General features: G+C 41.4%; 1 protein-coding gene across 6 annotated transcripts in view; it reads right to left on the reverse strand.

Moving 5' to 3' along the window:
• Nucleotides 1-17,938, reverse strand: part of RGS7 (regulator of G protein signaling 7) — a 254,003-nt gene extending 236,065 nt beyond the window's left edge. For 4 of the 6 annotated variants that reach the window (XM_055714833.1, XM_055714836.1, XM_055714834.1 and 1 more), the window contains exons 1-2: nt 17,592-17,938; nt 16,436-16,547 (exon numbers count right to left, since the gene is read on the reverse strand). In XM_055714833.1, the coding sequence (XP_055570808.1) occupies nt 16,436-16,513 (78 nt within the window). In that variant the 5' untranslated portion in view covers nt 16,514-16,547; nt 17,592-17,938. Of the gene's footprint in view, nt 1-16,435; nt 16,548-17,591 lie in introns of those variants that run through there. The other 2 variants (XM_055714837.1, XM_005436554.3) reach the window with 2 other exon arrangements.
• Between the last annotated feature and the right edge of the window lie 1,249 nt (nt 17,939-19,187).

The raw sequence follows: 19,187 nt of genomic DNA on the forward strand, positions 1-19,187 counted from the left end.
CGGGCATCAACAACTGTGATTTGCAGGGTCTCTGATTAATACTGTAAATGTCATTAATCCAAGAGGATGTTCAAATTATGTCCAAAATCATTTTGCTTGTGCCTTTTATTTAATAAGGTCTTTCACCTGCATTCATTTAAGATTGCAAAGTTCAAACTGCTGCAGAGTCAGGCATCAGTTGTAAGACTTGAGTGGAAGACAGGCGTAATCATCACTTGTTTGCTAAAGGTCATGGTTTTTAATGGGGCCTCTTAGATTACACTCACTAACGGTCCCAGTCTGCCCAAGTGACTATTTTCGGACAATGGCCATGGACAGAATTTCTTCCGCAGCACATTTGACCTGTTATATTTACCTCTGGTTTCCTGGTATGTGGTGGTCCACAGCTTGTAGACTATGTAAGATTTATAAGACAAATCTTGTGGCTGTCTCGTTACTTTAGAAAAGGCAAAAATCAGTCCTTCATATCTACAACCAGACTAATTTGACTTTTACTGTGAAAACTTTTATAAGGCAATTTTGGTAACATACCAGCAAAATTAACAGCAAGTAATTACCAAAACATTGTATCTATGTTTGTATGTTGTGTATGCAGATAGTAGATACACGGATTTTCTAATGGATCATTGTTTCTGTACAGTGAGCAATTCAATGACCCTAATACAAGGTGATAAGAACTTGCTAATAAAATATTAGATACGTTAAAGAAGTCTGAAGGCTGTTGAAGAAAAATAGGGGTCTTTAACAAGCCCCCAGAAATTCAAGCAGCAGACGATAGTGGAGACTTTTGACAGTACTGGTGCAGGATGCTACCTGGGCTGCAGAGCTAAAAATACAAATGGTATATTGTCAAATTCCTAGTAAAGGAATGCAACCTCGGGAGCTGGGTAAAACATACCACATGTAGCAAAACTCGGATAAAATAGAATTTTGGGAGCAACAAACAAAAAGCAAGAAAGATGACTGTGTTAGCAAACACAAAACAATAAATGCATGCAGATCCAAGAGCAACAAGGAAGAAATATTCAATATCAATGTAATTCTCTTTCTCTCAGGATGTAGATGTAAACCTTCATCAACCTTCTAGAAGATAACTTACCACTACTGACCCTAGGACCCTAAGGAGCCTAGAGCAGTTGAGCCTAACACCAGAGGAAGAAATAGATACTAAACAGCATGTGTATATCATTTTAATTATACTAATATTTGAAATTAGCAATAATTGGATAATTAGAGATACTGATGTGAGTGTCTATCTGTGTGGAGTATTCTAACTGGACAAATAACAACTCTGGTTAGATTGCTAATTCTTTAATTAGACTAAGAAAAAGATCTTGGCTCTGCATATAAGGTGCATTTCTTTAGTCCACATAAACTGCATGGGCTGTTTAGTTTGGTTCCTTGCTCAGGGAACTTGGCTAAAATTTCAGTTCAATAAAATTAGGCTAATAAAAAGGTTTTTATTATATTTCCATACTGAACTGAAGCAGTGAAAATTGAACTGAAGATGCAAAAATAAACATATAAAAATTTTTTGTGGTTGCAGAAGGAAAAGCCTGGTCAGTCTTAAACTGTAATTTGCCATACGCCTCTCAGCCACAGCCAGAAACAGCACAAAACCCAACAAGCATCAGACCTAAAATCATCCACTGTCTAGGACCATGACTCAACCCCATTAGCAGACAGCAACATTCTAAAAAAACAATTTAAAGTGATATTGATTCTAGTGTTACAGCTCCAGAGCTGCCATTTATAATCGAAAAAACTTACAGCTGCTGAGAGGTGAAAAATATTTCTGACAACTCTGACAAATAAATTGGGCTAGTATCAGGGATTTTAGAAGTAACATGCTAAGGTTACTTGATAAAAGTTTATGAAAAGTGGAAAAGAAATTGGACACTAATCCAAAGTGAGGAAAATATTTTCCAGCATTAGCAAAGCCAACCATTCCAGAGCACACAGTTCTGTTAGTAGGAGAGGCAAATGAAGAGAGACTTCAAAAAAGAAATGCTGCAGAGTTTTAAGAGGGGACACATGGGAGCTGCTAGTTCAGAAGTAATACTTGTCAGAAATCTGAACATATTTGAATCTCTTCAACAAAATATTACATGAAAAAAATGACCCAGCTGAGAAATAACAGTTATTAAATGCCCAAACCTGCTGATGCAGTTCTACAGAGAACACATACTTCTAATAGCATAGTCCTTCCTCTACCTGATTCTCTCCCTTTGCTCAAAGGCAAATCATTTCAATGCATGGATGTAAAAAGTAATAATAAAGGAGAGGATCACACTGATAAAGCAAGGAACTATTTAAGCTGGGTGGGAAAACTTAGTCATAGCTAGAATACCAGCTGCAAACATGGTACACGTGCACACACACGGTTTGGGGAATTGCATCATGCTGGTGATGGCACAGGTGCGGTATCAGCCTTAGTAGGTGGGGGCGGGGGGGGGGGGGAACAGAAAAAAAACCAACCAAAGAAAAAAAAATAAAATAAAACCCACAACAAACCAGCACACAACCATGACTGCTAAGCAAAAGAAACTGATCAGCCAGTTGTTTTGCAGGCCTGCTGATGTTCCACAGGAATACTGTGTATGGATCCGCAGCGGTTCATTCAGACCATCACTAGTCACACTACACTCATGCTGCCCACATGAACGCAGATTGAAAGACTGGACTTTCTGCTTCAGCACAGCGAACAACAGGATATATTGCCGAGAGGCACAATTACAATATCTGTTACAAAAATTAAAGTTTGGGGGAAATACAGTGTGGATTAATGTCCCTTTAGTTACACTCGCCGCAACACTTCAGTGTTCTGACTAGTTTTAAACTGCTGGAAAACAAAATCTCACAAATGTGGCTACCACACACCAGTTTAGTTACAGGCACCCTCTGTTCTATTAGTGGCACGAAAAATCCCCACGTTTGGATTCCATAGAATTACATATTATTTCAAACCCAGCATTTATCGGCATTACAGAAGGAAGATTAGGCTGCGGTGGTTAGAAAGCAGAAAATGCCATCCTGTCAATAAAGGTCAGCACTTCCATTATTGTTGCTTGTTTCAGCACATGAGTTTCCCCTAGACAATTTACAGGAAATGGAAAGGAAAATAACCAAATCATTGGAAAAATTGTTACAGATGCCATCTGGTCTTCACAGATGGGCCTGTACTGTAGGTCACGCACATCTCCTTTCCCTCTGTCATCACTCACTGAAGAACTCCAAGCAGGTAAAGAAACAAAAGCAGTGACTTTAAAAAGTATACTAGCAGCACACCAAGTAGAAATTTAGCCACTGTATCTCCACTTCACACTCCGCTGGGAGTCAGGAGTCTCCAGGCTGATGAAACCTCACTCCAAAGGGATACAAAACCTGTTAGTCAGGAAGTCAAAGGCTAGATCTGTAATGAATCACAGAGGAATTGTGAAAAACAACTGGGAAAAAAGGTGTACCAGAAAAAAAAGGCAACATTCATTATTACAATCCTGCCCTCGCTACACTACACACTGTTCAAAAATGTAATTAACCTTATTCTCAGTGTCTTTTCCTAATCCACCCAAATTACCTCCAAATTACAAATGGGAAACAGAGGCACAAAATTACTAATGTTTTGTCAAACAGGGCAGCAGAACTATGATTCATATCCACGTTCCCACTGCCCAATTTTCTAAATGCAGAATTTGATTTTGGATACTCTCCTTGCTCTTAAGCAAGCCACACTCTGGTAATACTAAAAAAAAATCTCCACCCATGAGGAATTTACAGTTTTTACAGCATTGCACAAATAAAGAGCTTCTGCGGTTCCAGTTTTCCTGCTCAGAGGAGTGGGGAGGGGTTGTTTACTTTTAAGATAAATGCCGTTTCATGTATTATTTAAAATAATACCTACCTCTTACTTATTTACATCCTAAGGGGTTAAGCACAAAGTGGCTGTGTGCCTTTCAGCTTGCTTGATACAAACTGATTTATTCAAACGCATTCTGCAGCACAACCTAGACTTAACCTTCCTTCTCTCAGACTCAGCCTCCCTCTGCCTGATCACACTCAGGCCTGAAGGGAGGCAATCAGCAGAGATCTGACAGATGAGAAGCGATATAACAGACCACTCATCACAAATCACCCTAGCATGAGCAAAAATCACAGCTCCTGTTGCATTTCAGCATAACTTGCTATCCACCACTGCTTTCCCACTGTGCTCTAATGCAGATTATATCCTCAAGACACCATCCATTTCTTCCTTCAGGAAAAAGGTGTTATACTGGCTAATGACTATTATCTCATTTAATCCCATGTGTCAGAAGTCATTCACTGCATTAATAGCTAATGCTACAATTGATATGTCAATTACAAAAACTTATTTAGCTTGTAGAAGGGCGACTCATTCAAAAGTCATCGCTACATTTACTTTGAAGGGAAAATGGAAAATATAAACAAAACATAATGTTTCATCTAATTCATTCTACAATACAGCCTACTTCAGTGGGAAAAAGCTGGAATTCACACCTCTAGCGTGCTACCAGCAGGACACACTGCACAAGAACTTCCGTAGTACCGCATGGTTCCTGTGTTGGTGAAACGCTACTTTTCAAGGAATTAACCTTAATAACCCAAGTGAGAACAGCAATTACCCTGCACTTAGAGCCACACAAATAAAGTAAAATTTCACTTTAGTTCTACAAGGCAAATGGGAAAGAATTAAGCCTAGTTTTGGTGAAGTTTTTTTTTTTAAAAGGAGGAGAAGGAGGGGCGCATTTTCCCATTTTTCCCTTCAACTGCATCTACTATATGCTTCAAATGTTCAAGAAGGTGCCCGTTCCAAGGACAGGTAACAATGCAATAACACAGCACATCGAACGTTTCTAATACGGTCATGTCAACTGTGGACTACTCAGCTAAAATCCATTTACCCTGTCTTTATGGATGACATGAAAAGGTCAAAAAGGTGGGATAAGGGAGAAAAGCAAGAACGTACAGAAACATATTTCTTCTTGCTAAAGCCTGCCAAGATAACAAAAACCAAAAACTCTGACACATGGATCAAATCAGGTGAATGGTTGAATTTCTAGCAAGCTTCACTTCCATTTTGGTGACCCTGAAATTCTATTCTGAAGGTGATGCAAAGACCGTTCCATGCACCGAGGGGAAAAAATGGAAATTACCTAGTCTCAGAGCCTTTTCTGAATAGTCCCCCCAAATCACTTCATCACCTCTTATTTTATAATTAGACTGTAAATTTTATGGACAGAAATTATCTTTTCAGTTTGCCAACAGAGCACTAAGCCCAGCGGCCTCCTTTGTGTAACACAAGTGCAGGTAACAAACACCAGCATTTAGGCTGGCTGATGAACACACCATGACAGTAGACACTTTCCACTCTGGAAACTGCAGAACAAGCATTAATGAATTAAAACCACCATTAAAAGACTTGATCAACAATTTGACCAGGGCACCAACATCAACACTTCGCATGAAAAATCCTGTTCATGAGACCAGCACTCATTCCTCCCTCCCTCTCTCTCAGCATCCCTGCGGAGTGTTTGTTCACAACCCACGGGAAAGAGCACATCCTAGTGGAACTCTGGCACCATTTCCAGAAGCATCTGCACAGCCCTGGTGGTCTCCTTCAACTCTGCCTATTTTTCCACACTCACCAGACAGCAATCGGTGGTACAGCTCACACGAAGACAACCATATGGCAAGTGACAGAATGAAGCGATGCTAAATATCGTTCTTTCAGTGCCTCACATGCAGCGTTTTACCCTTGAACCTACTCTCCATGTCCTTTAATATTGCTGAAAGTGACTAAGAATAACCCCGTAAAATGGTCTACTTAAAGAAACCATTTCACAGGACCCAACGGGTAGGATTCCTGTTTGAAGGGGAAGCAAGAAGTAGAGTTCTTCAATACCATTAAAGAAAAAAAAAAGAAGGAGAAAAAAAAAAAAAAAAGGATGGCAAGTCAAAGTCCTGTGCTAACACCCTTTCAGACAACATAAACTGACATCTCAGCATCTGCATCTTCATTTATACAACAGACATCAGTGAGCTGGAAGGAAATGTAGAAACTTTGGAGGCAATCCATGGTTACACGTTAATACCTGTACACCATGTCTTATCCTCCATCATTTAAGGTGAGAGCTCCTAAATTTTGGAATACAGTAGAAAAGATTGTTAAGTCCAGTGTCCTGGAACCAAAACTTAGTTGTCCATTTCTAGACACGAAAAAAAAAAAAAAAAAAAAAAAAAAAAAACACCCATAAACCAAAAGAATTGCAGAGACAATAGTATTGGCTGTGGCCTGTCTGGCCAACTACGGACCAAAGCTGCTGCTAAAAGGTTAACGGCGTGACTGCTACAGATAAATACCAACACAACTATGGAAACAGAACACAGCCACACGCTTTTCTTCTGAAAGGACCTCAAAACAGGTTAAAAAAATATAATTTTATACCTTAGTAAAAGCAGGACTGTGTCTTTAGTAAACAGCTGGACATGAACTTCAACATCCAAAAGTAATGCTATGGAAGCAGAGGTGATGATAAACAGAAAGCCAGATCAGAGCTGTTTTTTTCCACTATAAATGAACCTAAGTGCTTCAGGTAACAGCTGGCTGTGGAACAGAACATGCTGAAACTTTGTAAAGATTTTTCCTATAGTGAAAGTATTGCTCTCGTACTACAGGTTCTTAAGAAATAGGCACAGATAAAGCACAATATCATTTATCCCTGTTTTAACCAAGCCAAAGGCATTTCTCCTCTCTCTTGGAAACCAAACCAGTGCGTTAACTTTACTGGGAATTAGTTTGGCTCTTCTCTCATGGACACTGCTGTTCCCTCCAGACCACAGGAGCCAGAACCTAAACATTTCATTCAGGTCGTGTGATGATTCCACAGCTTAATAGACATGATGTATGAAAAGGTACTAAAAACCTTTAGCTCCTAGTGACTTGAATGAGATTTGTCGTTGCTTAGTAACTCTTAGAAAAAAACAGAGACAATTGAAAGCTAGTAATACTGTGAGCAGCTGGGTAGAACTCTTGTTATTTATAAAATTCCAGCTGTTTAAACCTGCATTCCTACGACTGTAGTACTTTACCATCTGATGTAATACTTTGTACAGACTGCCTTAAATTTATCAGGGTAAAGAGCAGATCACAGAATTTCACTAAGTGACCAGACCACCTATTTTACAGATGACACAGCTAAAGTTATACAGAAATCTTAGTAAAGCCCTGTAAGACAGCGTTATTCATACACTAAGTTTTCCATTTGCTACTAAGCCATCCTGTTTTACAATTTTGAACTTGTTCTTCAGCTTACACTTACACGCCTGCAGCATCAAACATGCTGACATCAGGGATTTTGTGGTAAAGCCACGCAATGTTCTATATTTGCCTCCTCCATACAGATAAGGGTGTACAACATAAAGAGAATTCTTGTCATAAAACACCTGTCTCAAGTTTTGTGTAATTTTGAAGGTTGATTAAGCTTTGCCATTCTTCTTGTTGATATTGGCTCTATATCAAATGCAATTATGTGTGTCCTGGTGAATCTACATCTGAGGGCAGAATCTATCTCACAGAAGACAAATACCTCTTACAGCCTGTAGTTCAGAGAAGTGTAGGTGTTAAGAAGCACTAATATGTCTTTCTTTCAGAAGGCATTCAGTAAACTGCTTATTCATCCTGACGTAAGAGTAGATTAGAAAAAATGTGGTATTTCACCAGAATTCAGGGCACTTAAATAACAGCTATTCGAAATACTTCAGTGCAGTTCATGTTTACAATGTGGAAGGCAAAGTACAACACTGTAACATCATATACATGAGATACTGTCAAAAACTATTGCATATTTAAATGCCCTCTAATAAAACCTTTTTTTCATGTTTACTCAGTTACGATCAGTTATGAATCAATAATCAGATTACAATAAAAGCGGGTCTGACTGGCATAATACTCTTTCCAAAATAAATTCCATGGGAGCTGTAAGTAGATATTTTTTTAAAAAAATTATTTATTTATTACTGTGGATTGCTATTTAATCAACAATGAAGAACGGTCACAAAAGCGTACAGCTACAAAGGCAACGTGCCAGGAAGGGTCCTGACCCCGCAGCCTCCCACGAAAGCAGAGCCACCCTACTGCTGCTGCTTGTCCTCCAGCAGCAGGACTCTGCAGCGCTGAGGGGGTATTTATAACTGCCAATCCATTTGTTAGGCTACTAAGTGCATATGCATGTACGTACATACATGTACGTTCACATTATACAACCATCTACGTCACCGAGAATAACTGGAACAGAAAGAAAAAAAATCCTTTGGTGTTATAGGGGGCGATTTTTGCTTTCAGCCAGATAATCCTTGTACCTCTGAACGGCATTGTGAGGAGATCGGTCCTCTGTGTGTGCTGTCACTTCCTCGGTGGCACCATCCTCCCTAGAACTTCACACCATGTTAGTCCAATAGGATTCCACACAGGTCAAAGGAAGGAGAAAACAATCACGCAACTCCAGCAGAAGTGATGCAGAAGAGTTAATACAGTTTCAACATTCCCATTTTACCCAGATTCAGTAAAAATGGTACAAGAGTGCCAGGAGAACTATAATTTCACTGTGATGGGTAAATTTCTATGTGGATGGTCCTTGGGGTCTATTCAGCTCTTGCTTAAGGTTTTTCAGAATTAAACCAGCACACCTTTGACATGAATACTACATAATAAATTCTTAGAGACTTCCCCAAAAGGATTTCTCATTTGAATGACGCTGTGGATCTAATATGTTTCAAATTTCATTTAATGGCTATCAAAGATGTCCTCAATTGAGTAGTAATAGCACAATTTTAAAAATCTTGAAAAACAGGCATCTTCGTTGGAAAAAGGTAGATAAAGTATACATTACAGGGTCATCTCTACAGTTCCTGTTCATCAGCAATAAACTTCTAGCCGGAAGTACATTTGAAGGAAGAGCAGATAACAACTGTAAGAAAAAGCAAGAACGTTGTCTCTGGCTTTTGACACCCTGATCACTTACACAGACAAAGGAGCTCCTCTGAAACTCAGCTTATAAAGCTGTCTTCTCAGAGATACACAGACCATTACAAACAAATTGAGAGAGATCCACAACAGTATATGACCAAGGAAGCTTTCAAACATATATATATATATATATATATACACCCACAGAGGAACACAAAACAGGCTCCAAATTTTAGGAGGCTAAATAGTCCAAATGCCAAGCTTCCATCCGTGTCAGTTACGACGTCTTTAGGTTATCTAGTAAAAGCTTCACTGACAGTTATGACAGTTTTATGAGATGCTCCTATACCATTCCTACAGCTCCATTTCTCGGCCAGCCTGCCTTCCTGCACTAACCCCAGGCAGTCCTCGCTCTCCAGATGTGTCCGCAGTTCCCAGCTCTGCTTCTCAGACAGTTCAGCTCCAAGGACTCGTGTCCCCTGTGGCTTCCCAGCCAACCTCATTCCCACTGTACCCGTTCCAGTTACTCTTATAACTAGCATGTACTTTAATAACTAGCTCAATCTTTTTCTCGCCAACCTTTTTTCTTTATAGCTGGTGGCAATCAAGAGCAGAAATCAAAATTCGCAACTGATCCTTTCACCACAGAAAACTGTATGTGTACTTTTCCTTCACAGCACCATCATCTCAAAGTTTCATCTGAAGATGTTTTCCTGAAGTAGCTGATCTCTTCCTACTATTACTAATCTTACCCTCAAGCTTTTCTTCCCTTACTCATTTTTATGAAGTTCTTATTAACACTATTAAAATCCAGACTTTTCTTGACTTGATCACACTTGGCAAAAGGTATCCTTCTACATTTCCAGCTTCTTCCCCCTACTATTGCAATCTGTTTCCATAAAAAAAAAAAGAGAATCCATTCTGGGTAGTATTTTGCAAGCTCAGCCCTAATGGCTCCCTCTTCTGTAGAAAACAGTTTGCTCTGTTTCACCAAAAGGAGGATTTTTAGCTTTTCCACTGCTCTGATATTCACTGTCATGCCTCAGTTTACCCATATTTAACCCAGAGATTAATTATATGCACCTCTTTTACAAAAGCTTTATTTGTTTAGAGATATAGCTGAAAACCAGCTATTGTTCACACTCTATATTATTATATATCTGTAGTCTCCACCTTCCCAAATGCTTTGTCAGAAAAGTTTTACAGCACGTAAAAAAACATTAAATATATTCTGCTAGTGACTTTATTCTGTTCTTTCTAGGTTTGATCTCAGATTTAGGTTTGTAAATGAACTGCACAAGCCAAATTTCTTCTTTTAGCAGCTTTTACAGACTGATTTGAAGAAGCTGGTGTAGTGTTTCCTATACAAAAAATCACAATTATGCTTCAATTGCTTTGTGATTCCTGAATTGAGAAAATAGCCACATTTTCACAAGTTGTATTTACATGCAAGTAATTTAATATGGCCTCATTATAGTTCATGTAAGCTTTACCATGAAGCTGTTAATTTATGCTAGAAGTTACTATAAAAATTCCTGCAGTCCACAAAGAACATTGTAAGTCTGAAGTAAAACAAAACAAAACTCAAAAGTCCAAAACAATTTCTGACTCGATATTGAACGTCACTATCAATAGCATCATTGTTTCCATAGCTACAAATGTAGACCGCTTCAAAGGAAAGAAGCAGAGAAACTGAAAATGACAATGTACAATAAAAACAGGCACAGACAGTTTTCAAACGGCACACGTGGGATGAAGAAATTAAGTAATATGGTGGCACAGAGTTCTGCGGGGTTTGGGGATTTGACAGTAATGCCAGCGATCCGAGCGCATCCAGCTCGGAATGGTAAGCAGCAGTAAACCTCTCTCTGCAGTATCACTTGATACATTTCTACACCTAGTGGAAGGAAGAGGAGAACAGAAAAGGATGGAAAATACCAGCAGAAATCACCAAAGCAAACGCATAGGGCAGGTGCCCCTCTCACAAATCTAGCCACCTGCAGACTCAAATAGATATGTTTTTAATCAGGTTTCCTTGGCATTTTCAGTGGTTCTGTATAGTTGTGGAGACAATCAAAACCTTCACACTGCTCTTATCACAAATGATGCCAAAACATGCACGTTAGACCTAGTAATAACAATAACCATTCCAGGAGAGGACACAGCAAAGTGAATCACTGCACAGGGGGGAGATACAAAACACGAGGATGAGAGGTGCAGGGAAACATGCAGTCTCACCACACGAATGGTACTCCCCAGCATCTAGCAACCACTCGATGCTTCAGTCTTAAGTTCCTGCTCTCTAAATATTACCTATGAATAGCTTACTTTGCTATCAACCAACTACTCTGGAACTATGACAGCCTCATAACACTCACACTGGATAGGGAGGTAAACTCCATTGATTCTGGAGCTGGAATTCTGAGGTCCACAAATGTGGACCTTTCGCTGTCAATTCTATTATGACAAGTGTTGGAAGAAAACCAAAACCAGCATCCAAGACTTGCAATGGTAGCACTCCTCTTCCGGGAAGAAGAAACTGCATAATGTAGAGGTATACTGTAATTTAATAAAGAAAAAAAACCCAACCCAAAACCAAAACCAAAAAAACCCAACACTTCTCTAGTACCTGAGTACCTGAGAGTACCCTGAAATCTGCAATAAAGTAACAAACTCAGTGGTTTATACTGGGAGCAAGACGCCTCCACAGGCTGTGATGGCATACTCAGAAATGCACGGTATCAGACAAATTCTTCCCTTATGAAAGGGAGTGACAGCACTTCAAAAAATCCCACCTACCAAGTCTTTCCTTAGGCTCACTGGCTCTAAATCGTATCTGCAGTATCATTTTCTTCCAACAATCTTTTTTAAGGGAGCAGTTGCTGAAAGCCACGTGAGAACACAGTATTCTCTGCACATATACCCTATACACTGGAAGTCACCTCTGGTCCAAGCAGAGGAGAAGGAGAAGGGTTAGTAGAAGATGGTGGTCACTGTTTCCTCAAATGTTGCCACCGCACAGCTATCACAATTGTAAAATATCCTTTACAACAACATTCGCTAGGTATCGTGCTTCGGAGGTGTAGTTTCTATGAAGAACTTCGGATCACAGTAAACTAAGAAGTAGCTTGAGATTTCAAATTCAGCCCGTGCTATACAGGAGTACTGGCACATATAACCTTCAACAATTGTCACCAGAACACACCACCTCATTATCTTCATTACAGCACTGAAAGCCCCAACTGTCAGTAATTCTAATCAGCTTTGGCAAAAGCTTTTAACACTGGGGGCAGTGAGGAAGGTAGAGAATCAAAGTCTCAGTCACAAGAATATTACTATTCAGACAAGGCTAATCTTGTTGCTACAAAATAAAGCTATCATCTCCCAAATCAAGCTAGTTCAGACAGCAATACAATAACCATTAAACTTACAAATTAGAACTCCTAATCCTTGCAGCGTATGTTTGACTAAGAAAGTAAGCAAAGCACAGACCAGAAAGATAAACAAAGCTTTAGCAAGGCTAGCAATAGGTCTGAAATGGAAGTTCCTCAAAGACAATTCTTGTTCTTTTAATTATTACTGCCATGTGTGAGATTGGGGAACAAAAAACAAAAACAAAAACAAACAAACAAAAAAAAGTAGGTCAGGCTCTAAAACTTAGAGAAGCTGCACAATATGGACCTTATATTACATCTTGAGATTCTTCTTTAAGACCTAGCTTGCAGCAGTAAGTTAGTTTTGCTGAAACCCCAGATTAATGTATGAGCAGCTCGTGATATTAAAATACTACGGATTCTAGTGTCTTAATTGCTGACTGGAATGGACTCCATTGGAGAGGAAGTAAAAGCAGAGGGTTTACATTTTTCATGTTTGCCTCAGGCTACTAGCAAAAAAACCCCAGGACTTATTTCTAAGTTATGTCAGTACCAACGGTATGTCACATGCCATTACTTTAAAATTAGGCTGATAGCCAAAAAGAATATCGCAGCTGATGTTCTATTAAAATAAAAAGTATTCCCCAAAGCATAAGAAACACTGACACTAGCATCTTAAAAGGCAGTGTAAAAACTATATAAGTAACTATTTATTGGCACCGCTGTCTTTTTCATTACAGATTCAAATAAGTAATTCTAAGTTTTGTATGCACTGAATATTTAATTATCCTATGCCAATTTAAAAAAAAATTAAACCCACATTTCATATGTGAAAGCAAAATGCAGTTAAACCCTTCTTTGTCTGTGAACACAAGCTACTTTGTGAATAACAGGCTATCTACACTGTATTACTCCAGATCACAATTTGAGAATTCATCTTTCTTCAACCCTTCAAATAACTAATCACAAACCAAATATATTTAAGAAAAAAGAACAACCACCTTTTCTGTCAAGACTTAAAGTGCAACAGCAATTCTATAATGATTCAAACCTTAATTACTGAATTTGTCAACACCAGAACTTCACTCTGTATAGAAATTTCTATAAAATACTCCCGATAGAACCAGGATTTTGGAAACCCAGGGCTATAACTCCAGGTAGTTTAGAACATACTTAGTTCAGATTGTGTCTAAAAGTTAGACAGACTAGGAGAATTTATAGCCAAAGCAATGGTCTTCACTCTGCACAGCCAAATTTTAGTTCTTCATTAACACAAGTAGTAAGACGTCCTGTCTATTCCTTGCAGGTACGCATATCACAAAACGTGCTATTCCATGTGTTGACGTTGTATAAACTTCTGGAAGAAGGCATTTCCACATGGGTGGATTTCAGCAAAATTTCAGCAAAAATAAAATATAAGACTTCAAATTCCGTTTCCTTCTGAAGGCAGCCAACAGCACATGTACATTACTTGGCAGTGTCCAAGGCCAGGCTGGACGGGCTTTGAGCAACCTGGTCTAGTGGCAGGTGTCCCTGCCCATGGCAGTGGGGCTGGAACTAGATCATCTTTAAGGTCCCTCCCAACCCAAACTATTCTAGGATTCTATGATTATTTTTTTTTCCAACAACTATTAATACTTTTCAGTTTAAAAAAAAAAAAAGTCTCCTTCATGAAGCTGGCAGCTCTAGCTCTTTGTTCACTCTGCACAGTGCTTTCATTTCCAACACAATCACAGACAGAGAAGTATTGTGTTTTCAAATGTATTACAAGGAATCCTGTCATTTAGTTGTTGTTATTAAAGAATTATATTCAGGTATGATATATGCTGAAATGAAATGATTTCCACCTAACCATCCTCCTCATGTTCTAGACACAGAATTTATAACATTTGATTACAGCAATATCATACTGCAGAAAAAGGCAGGTGACTTTTTAAAAGCTATCTATTATTTTGTTGCCTATTCCTTGATTGCTGCCAAAGGAAGGACAAGTTAGTTTTCTCTGTGTACTCTAACAGCAGTGTGCACAATCTTAAATGATCTTTTGGTCACCGTGCTACAAAAATAAGTTGACACGTACAAAAATAAATATGGCAGGTAATGCTGTAGAAGGCCAGTGTTCTTTGGAAGTTTAATACTCAGTGCACCACTTGCACTCTAGTGACAACAAGGGAAGGACCACTGCTGCACTGAAAGGCACAACCTGTTATCATCCCTTTACCACCTATTCACAGAGAACTGAAAAGGTGTTTGATGCTTTGATATGCTGAGTACACTCCTGAGGTTGTGTGTCCTGTCCCCAATCCCCATTTTCAAATTTCCCCTGCATCACCAGGGTTCTTGTCACTTGCCTCAGCAGTTGCATATCAATCTGGAGGCTGCTCAGAATACTAAATTCTGGCATGAGGTCACACCAAATATAATGGGTCACAAGCTTGACCAGTTCCTCAGAGTCACTACGTGAGAAGAGAAACTGTTTTCCTGTGTTCCCCCTCCGTGTACTAAATAAGCTGAGAAAAGACTTCTTCCTCAGCATGAAGTACATGACAAATGTGGAAAGATTCTGTCTAGAAAGATCAAGAACCTGTAAAGAATAATATAAGCTTTGGTATACTGCTTTTAAAATATGCGACAAATTTTCACATATAAATCCATGCATAGAATTGCATTTTGAAACACACTTGTAGTGTTGTTGGCAAGGTAATCCTGTATTTTTCTAGATGTGCATTCTTACATAGATGGATAACTAAGGTTAAGTTCCTAAATTCATTCACTTGTGTAAAAAAAGCGTGATTTTTCAAAATAGCGAATACAACCAACTAACTGAAATCAGCAACATCTTTGAAAATAGGAAGCGAAAAAAAGCAGACTTCAATTTGAGACTACTTTTTAATTTCTGGGAGAAGAACACTTACCACAGTTACAGATGATACCTCAGTTCACCTCAAAGACTAAACTGAGTATATCTCAGATGTTTTCTATTACAGTTAACTTGCAAAAGGAAAAGTCAATGCCTCTAACAAAGTAAAAATATTGATTTTTTTTTCACCTGATAAAAACCACCACAAACAAGTTAGAAAGCACTGTGTTCTAGGAATGAACAAGTAGTTGCATAATTACATATTCCAGTTTGTGACAGCAAAGTTATTTTTCTCTATTATTATTATCAGAATTTATTTTATTATCTTGTTTTGATAAATGGAATTAAAGCTTTATAAAAAAATAAACGTGTAAACGCATCTCAGAGTCCCCAAGCATTTACTGTCACTTAAATGAAAGCACGGTGGCTAAACAAGCCCCACTACTGGAGTACAATGTCTGGAAATTTGTATATTGATGACATTAGAATAACTACATAAGAAATTCTTCCCAGAGAGAATCTCTGGAGTGTATGTGTTTGGGTTGGTGGTTTTTTTCCTACATTGTGGTGATTGCAGAAAAGTAGTATCTTTAATCAGGTTTTCCCCTCATATGAAATAAGTTAATGGTTCTGACTTTCCTGCACTCTGAAAATCTTTGCCCAGAGACAGTAATAGAAAATAGTTTATACTTAGCTTTAAAATATGTGAAATCATTTTACCAATAGATTTTACAAGTGAACGCCTGAACTCAAAACATGGTCCAGTCTCTGGCACATCACCACCATCACACATCATATGTATCAATGCAGAAAGTGAATGAAATACATCAAGTACTTCAAATTGAAAACCAACTGTTTCTGAACATGATGCAAAGTTGACATACGTCTGCATTTTACCATTTAAAACAACCGACCCAGCCATTTCTCAAAACAGGAGTCACTAGCAGTACCTGGGATACAGATCTACTTTGCACATGCCATTTAAACTTCATTAGGCAGCACAAATGTCAACAGACACAAAACACTTCAAATGAGTGGCAGGTGACCGTGTTCTGAAATCAGACTACTCCATTCAATGCAAAGCACAGCAGCAGCATCTGCTCATGAAATTGGAAAGAAACAGCAAAAATAACAGCCTCACTTGCTAGGTAAAAGAGCTCAGGACTTCACCGTTCCCTGAAGCCCCCTCTCAGTTTTTGCAAAACACCAGAGGCTTACCTTTCTGTACACCAGCATGTTTGGGGATTCATCAGCCACCCCGTTGCTGCTTTGCCCATAATTATTTCCTTGTGCCATGTCCCACAAATCTGATCCGCTTTTGACTGTAGCACTGTAAAAGGCAGAAGTGGTTTCAGTAAGACATCGCCTCTGGTCTCCCTCCTGCCCAGATGATTAATGGACCCGACTTTCTACCAGCGCCTTATCAGAATCGGTGTACGCTCTCACTCCAACAGATATTTACATGGGAGCAAAGCTGCTAATTCACCATTTACTGTCATTACTCTCTTTTGCCTGTAAATAATGAATGTAATATGTTAATCCAATTTAGACCTTAATGAATTGTCACTCCGAACTGCTCCCTGACATACCACTAACCACCATCTCAAGCAGACACCTCCTGACAGAGCTCTCCTCCCTCCCCTGTCCAGGCTGCACCAAGGGATGCTCCACACCTTCCAGACCAGTTTCAGGGGAATGGATTTTGCTGGCCGCCGTGTATTCGGCAGCACCCGCTCCTCACGGCTCGGGCCACATCGAACTTGCACAACCCTCGAACGCACAAAGAGTAAACCGGGCGCGTTAAACTTCTCGCTAATTCGCCAGCATGTGTGTGCCCCGACACATATGCCGGGGAGGGAAGCAGCTGATGGGGGGCAGGAAAGCAAGAATCGAGCTGGAAAACCTTTCCGTTCGCTTTCACCGACTTTCAGCGTAATTCACCGCAAACCACCGGCTCCGCCGCTCCCCACCCCCCCCCCCCCCCTCACACGGGAGCCGCACGAAGCAAGAGCTCGGATCATGCCGTAGCTCCAGCTTTGCACGCAGGTGTAAGAATGTGCTCCATCTAGAGACCGCACCGGTGGCTGCGGGGAGCGCGGGGGGCTGAGCTCCGCTCCAGACACTTACCTCCAAAGCCCTCCCCTGCCCCCCCGCCCCCCCCAGACCTCCCCCGCGTGGGCTTCACCGCACCTCGCCCGCGGCCCCCGCCCGGCCCCGCAGCGCCCGCCCCGCGGTGCAAATGGCCGGGAGGAGCGGGGAGCGCGGGGGGAGCCCGGCGCTTCAGCACCGCGGACAGCGGCACCGCCCGCCCGGCGGCTGCGGGGGCGCGCAGGGGCGCGCAGGGGCGGCAGCGCGGCCCCCCTGGCTCCGTTACCTCCTGCGCCAAGGTCACTGCGCGGTGGCCGCGGCTCCTCGCCGCGGAGGGCGGTCGGTGTCAGCCGGCAGCGGGCGGAGGGACGCGGTGATGGCTCATCACACACAGACACGCGCGCACTGCGGGCGGAGGCGCTGCCGCCGCTGAAGCTGCGGCTCTGCCCTGCTCTGCCGGAGCGGCGGCAGCTCAGCGCCCTCCCGCAATGGAGCGGCGGCAGCTCAGCGCCCTCCCCGCAATGGAGCGGCCGTCACGTGGGGAACGGGCACGTCAAAGGTGCTGCTGCTGCCGCTGCTGCTGCTCCGCCACACAGCAGCCCTCCTCCTCCTCCTCCTCCTCCTGCTGCCGCGGCCGCCGCTGCTGCTGCTGCGGCGGCTCGGCGCTCTCGGCTCGCTCGCCCAAAACACCGGCCAAGGCACTGCAGCTTGCCAGCGGATCTGGCAGCAGCCCCGGCAATGCGATTAGGCAGCGCCGGAGGGCTGGGCAGGCGGAGAATGGGGCGAATGGCAGCGGGAAGGAAGGGGGGGGGGGGCGGTGGTGAAAGACTCTGGTGGGCAACGCGTGTCGCTGCCCTCTTACTCCTTTACCCACAGCAACAGGGAACGTGCCTGTTCCTCTGACTTAAGCTGGACACTTGGTGGGTATTCGTTTTTCAGTGACAGCTAGGGAGAGCTTGTGCCGTGTCGGCACTGCAGACCTCCGGGGGGGACGGAGAAGGCAGGGAGCGAGTCTGTTCTAGCCGGGTAGGAAGGAGCCCTGAGGACATCTCAGGACACCCTCAGGGTGTTTTGCTGTGTCCCAGGCAACTGTCTAATTTGTGAAGGCCCAACACTGGCCACGATAAAAGAAAAGGATCAGGTCTGAAAGTTTTACTTCCTCATCACGTATAGGTAAGAATGCTTTGATTTTCCAAAAGAGCTGAAATGCCCAGACTCGACATCCAGAAGAACACAAAATACTGAAGTGGTTAAGCTTTGAGATATTCCCATTTGAAAGCATCTGTTCTGGAAACAGTCAGTCTTACTACAAGGATGATCTTGCAGAAGAAGTCATCATCTACTGTGCACTGCACCCTGTGGGGCGAGTACGGGTAAATCAAGCCGCTCAGGCACCGAGGTTTCCATGCATCCTGCATCATCCCCACTCTTCCTTTCTTAACCTTTCTTGCGTCTCAAAGAGACTCAAATTAACACTACCCCGCTAGAAGTTTGCTATTATTCAACTACTACAACTACTTTTATCTACTCTTCCAAACTTTGCAGAAGCCTTCACATCTTTTAACAGAGAACATGATAAATTAGCTAAGGTGACAACAGGGAGTCACAACAGCCACAATGAAATAAAGGAGAAAGGACAGGGCTGGTCTGGGCTTCTTGGAGAGCTGAGGAAAGGAAGACATGGGTTTCATAACAGTCCTAGAATGAACACCAGAGTAAAGAAAGATGATGTTCAATATGAATAGGAATGTTCTTCAGAGACAGAAGTAGTAAAAGGTGAAATAACAACATAGAATACAAATCAACAACTCAGTTCAATGAGATATATTGGCAGGAAAGGAGAGGAGCTCTGCAGACGGACAGACACTGATAGCTCTACTTG

The sequence above is a fragment of the Falco cherrug genome, chromosome 6 (genome assembly GCF_023634085.1).
Source record: "Falco cherrug isolate bFalChe1 chromosome 6, bFalChe1.pri, whole genome shotgun sequence".
Lineage (NCBI taxonomy): Eukaryota > Metazoa > Chordata > Aves > Falconiformes > Falconidae > Falco > Falco cherrug.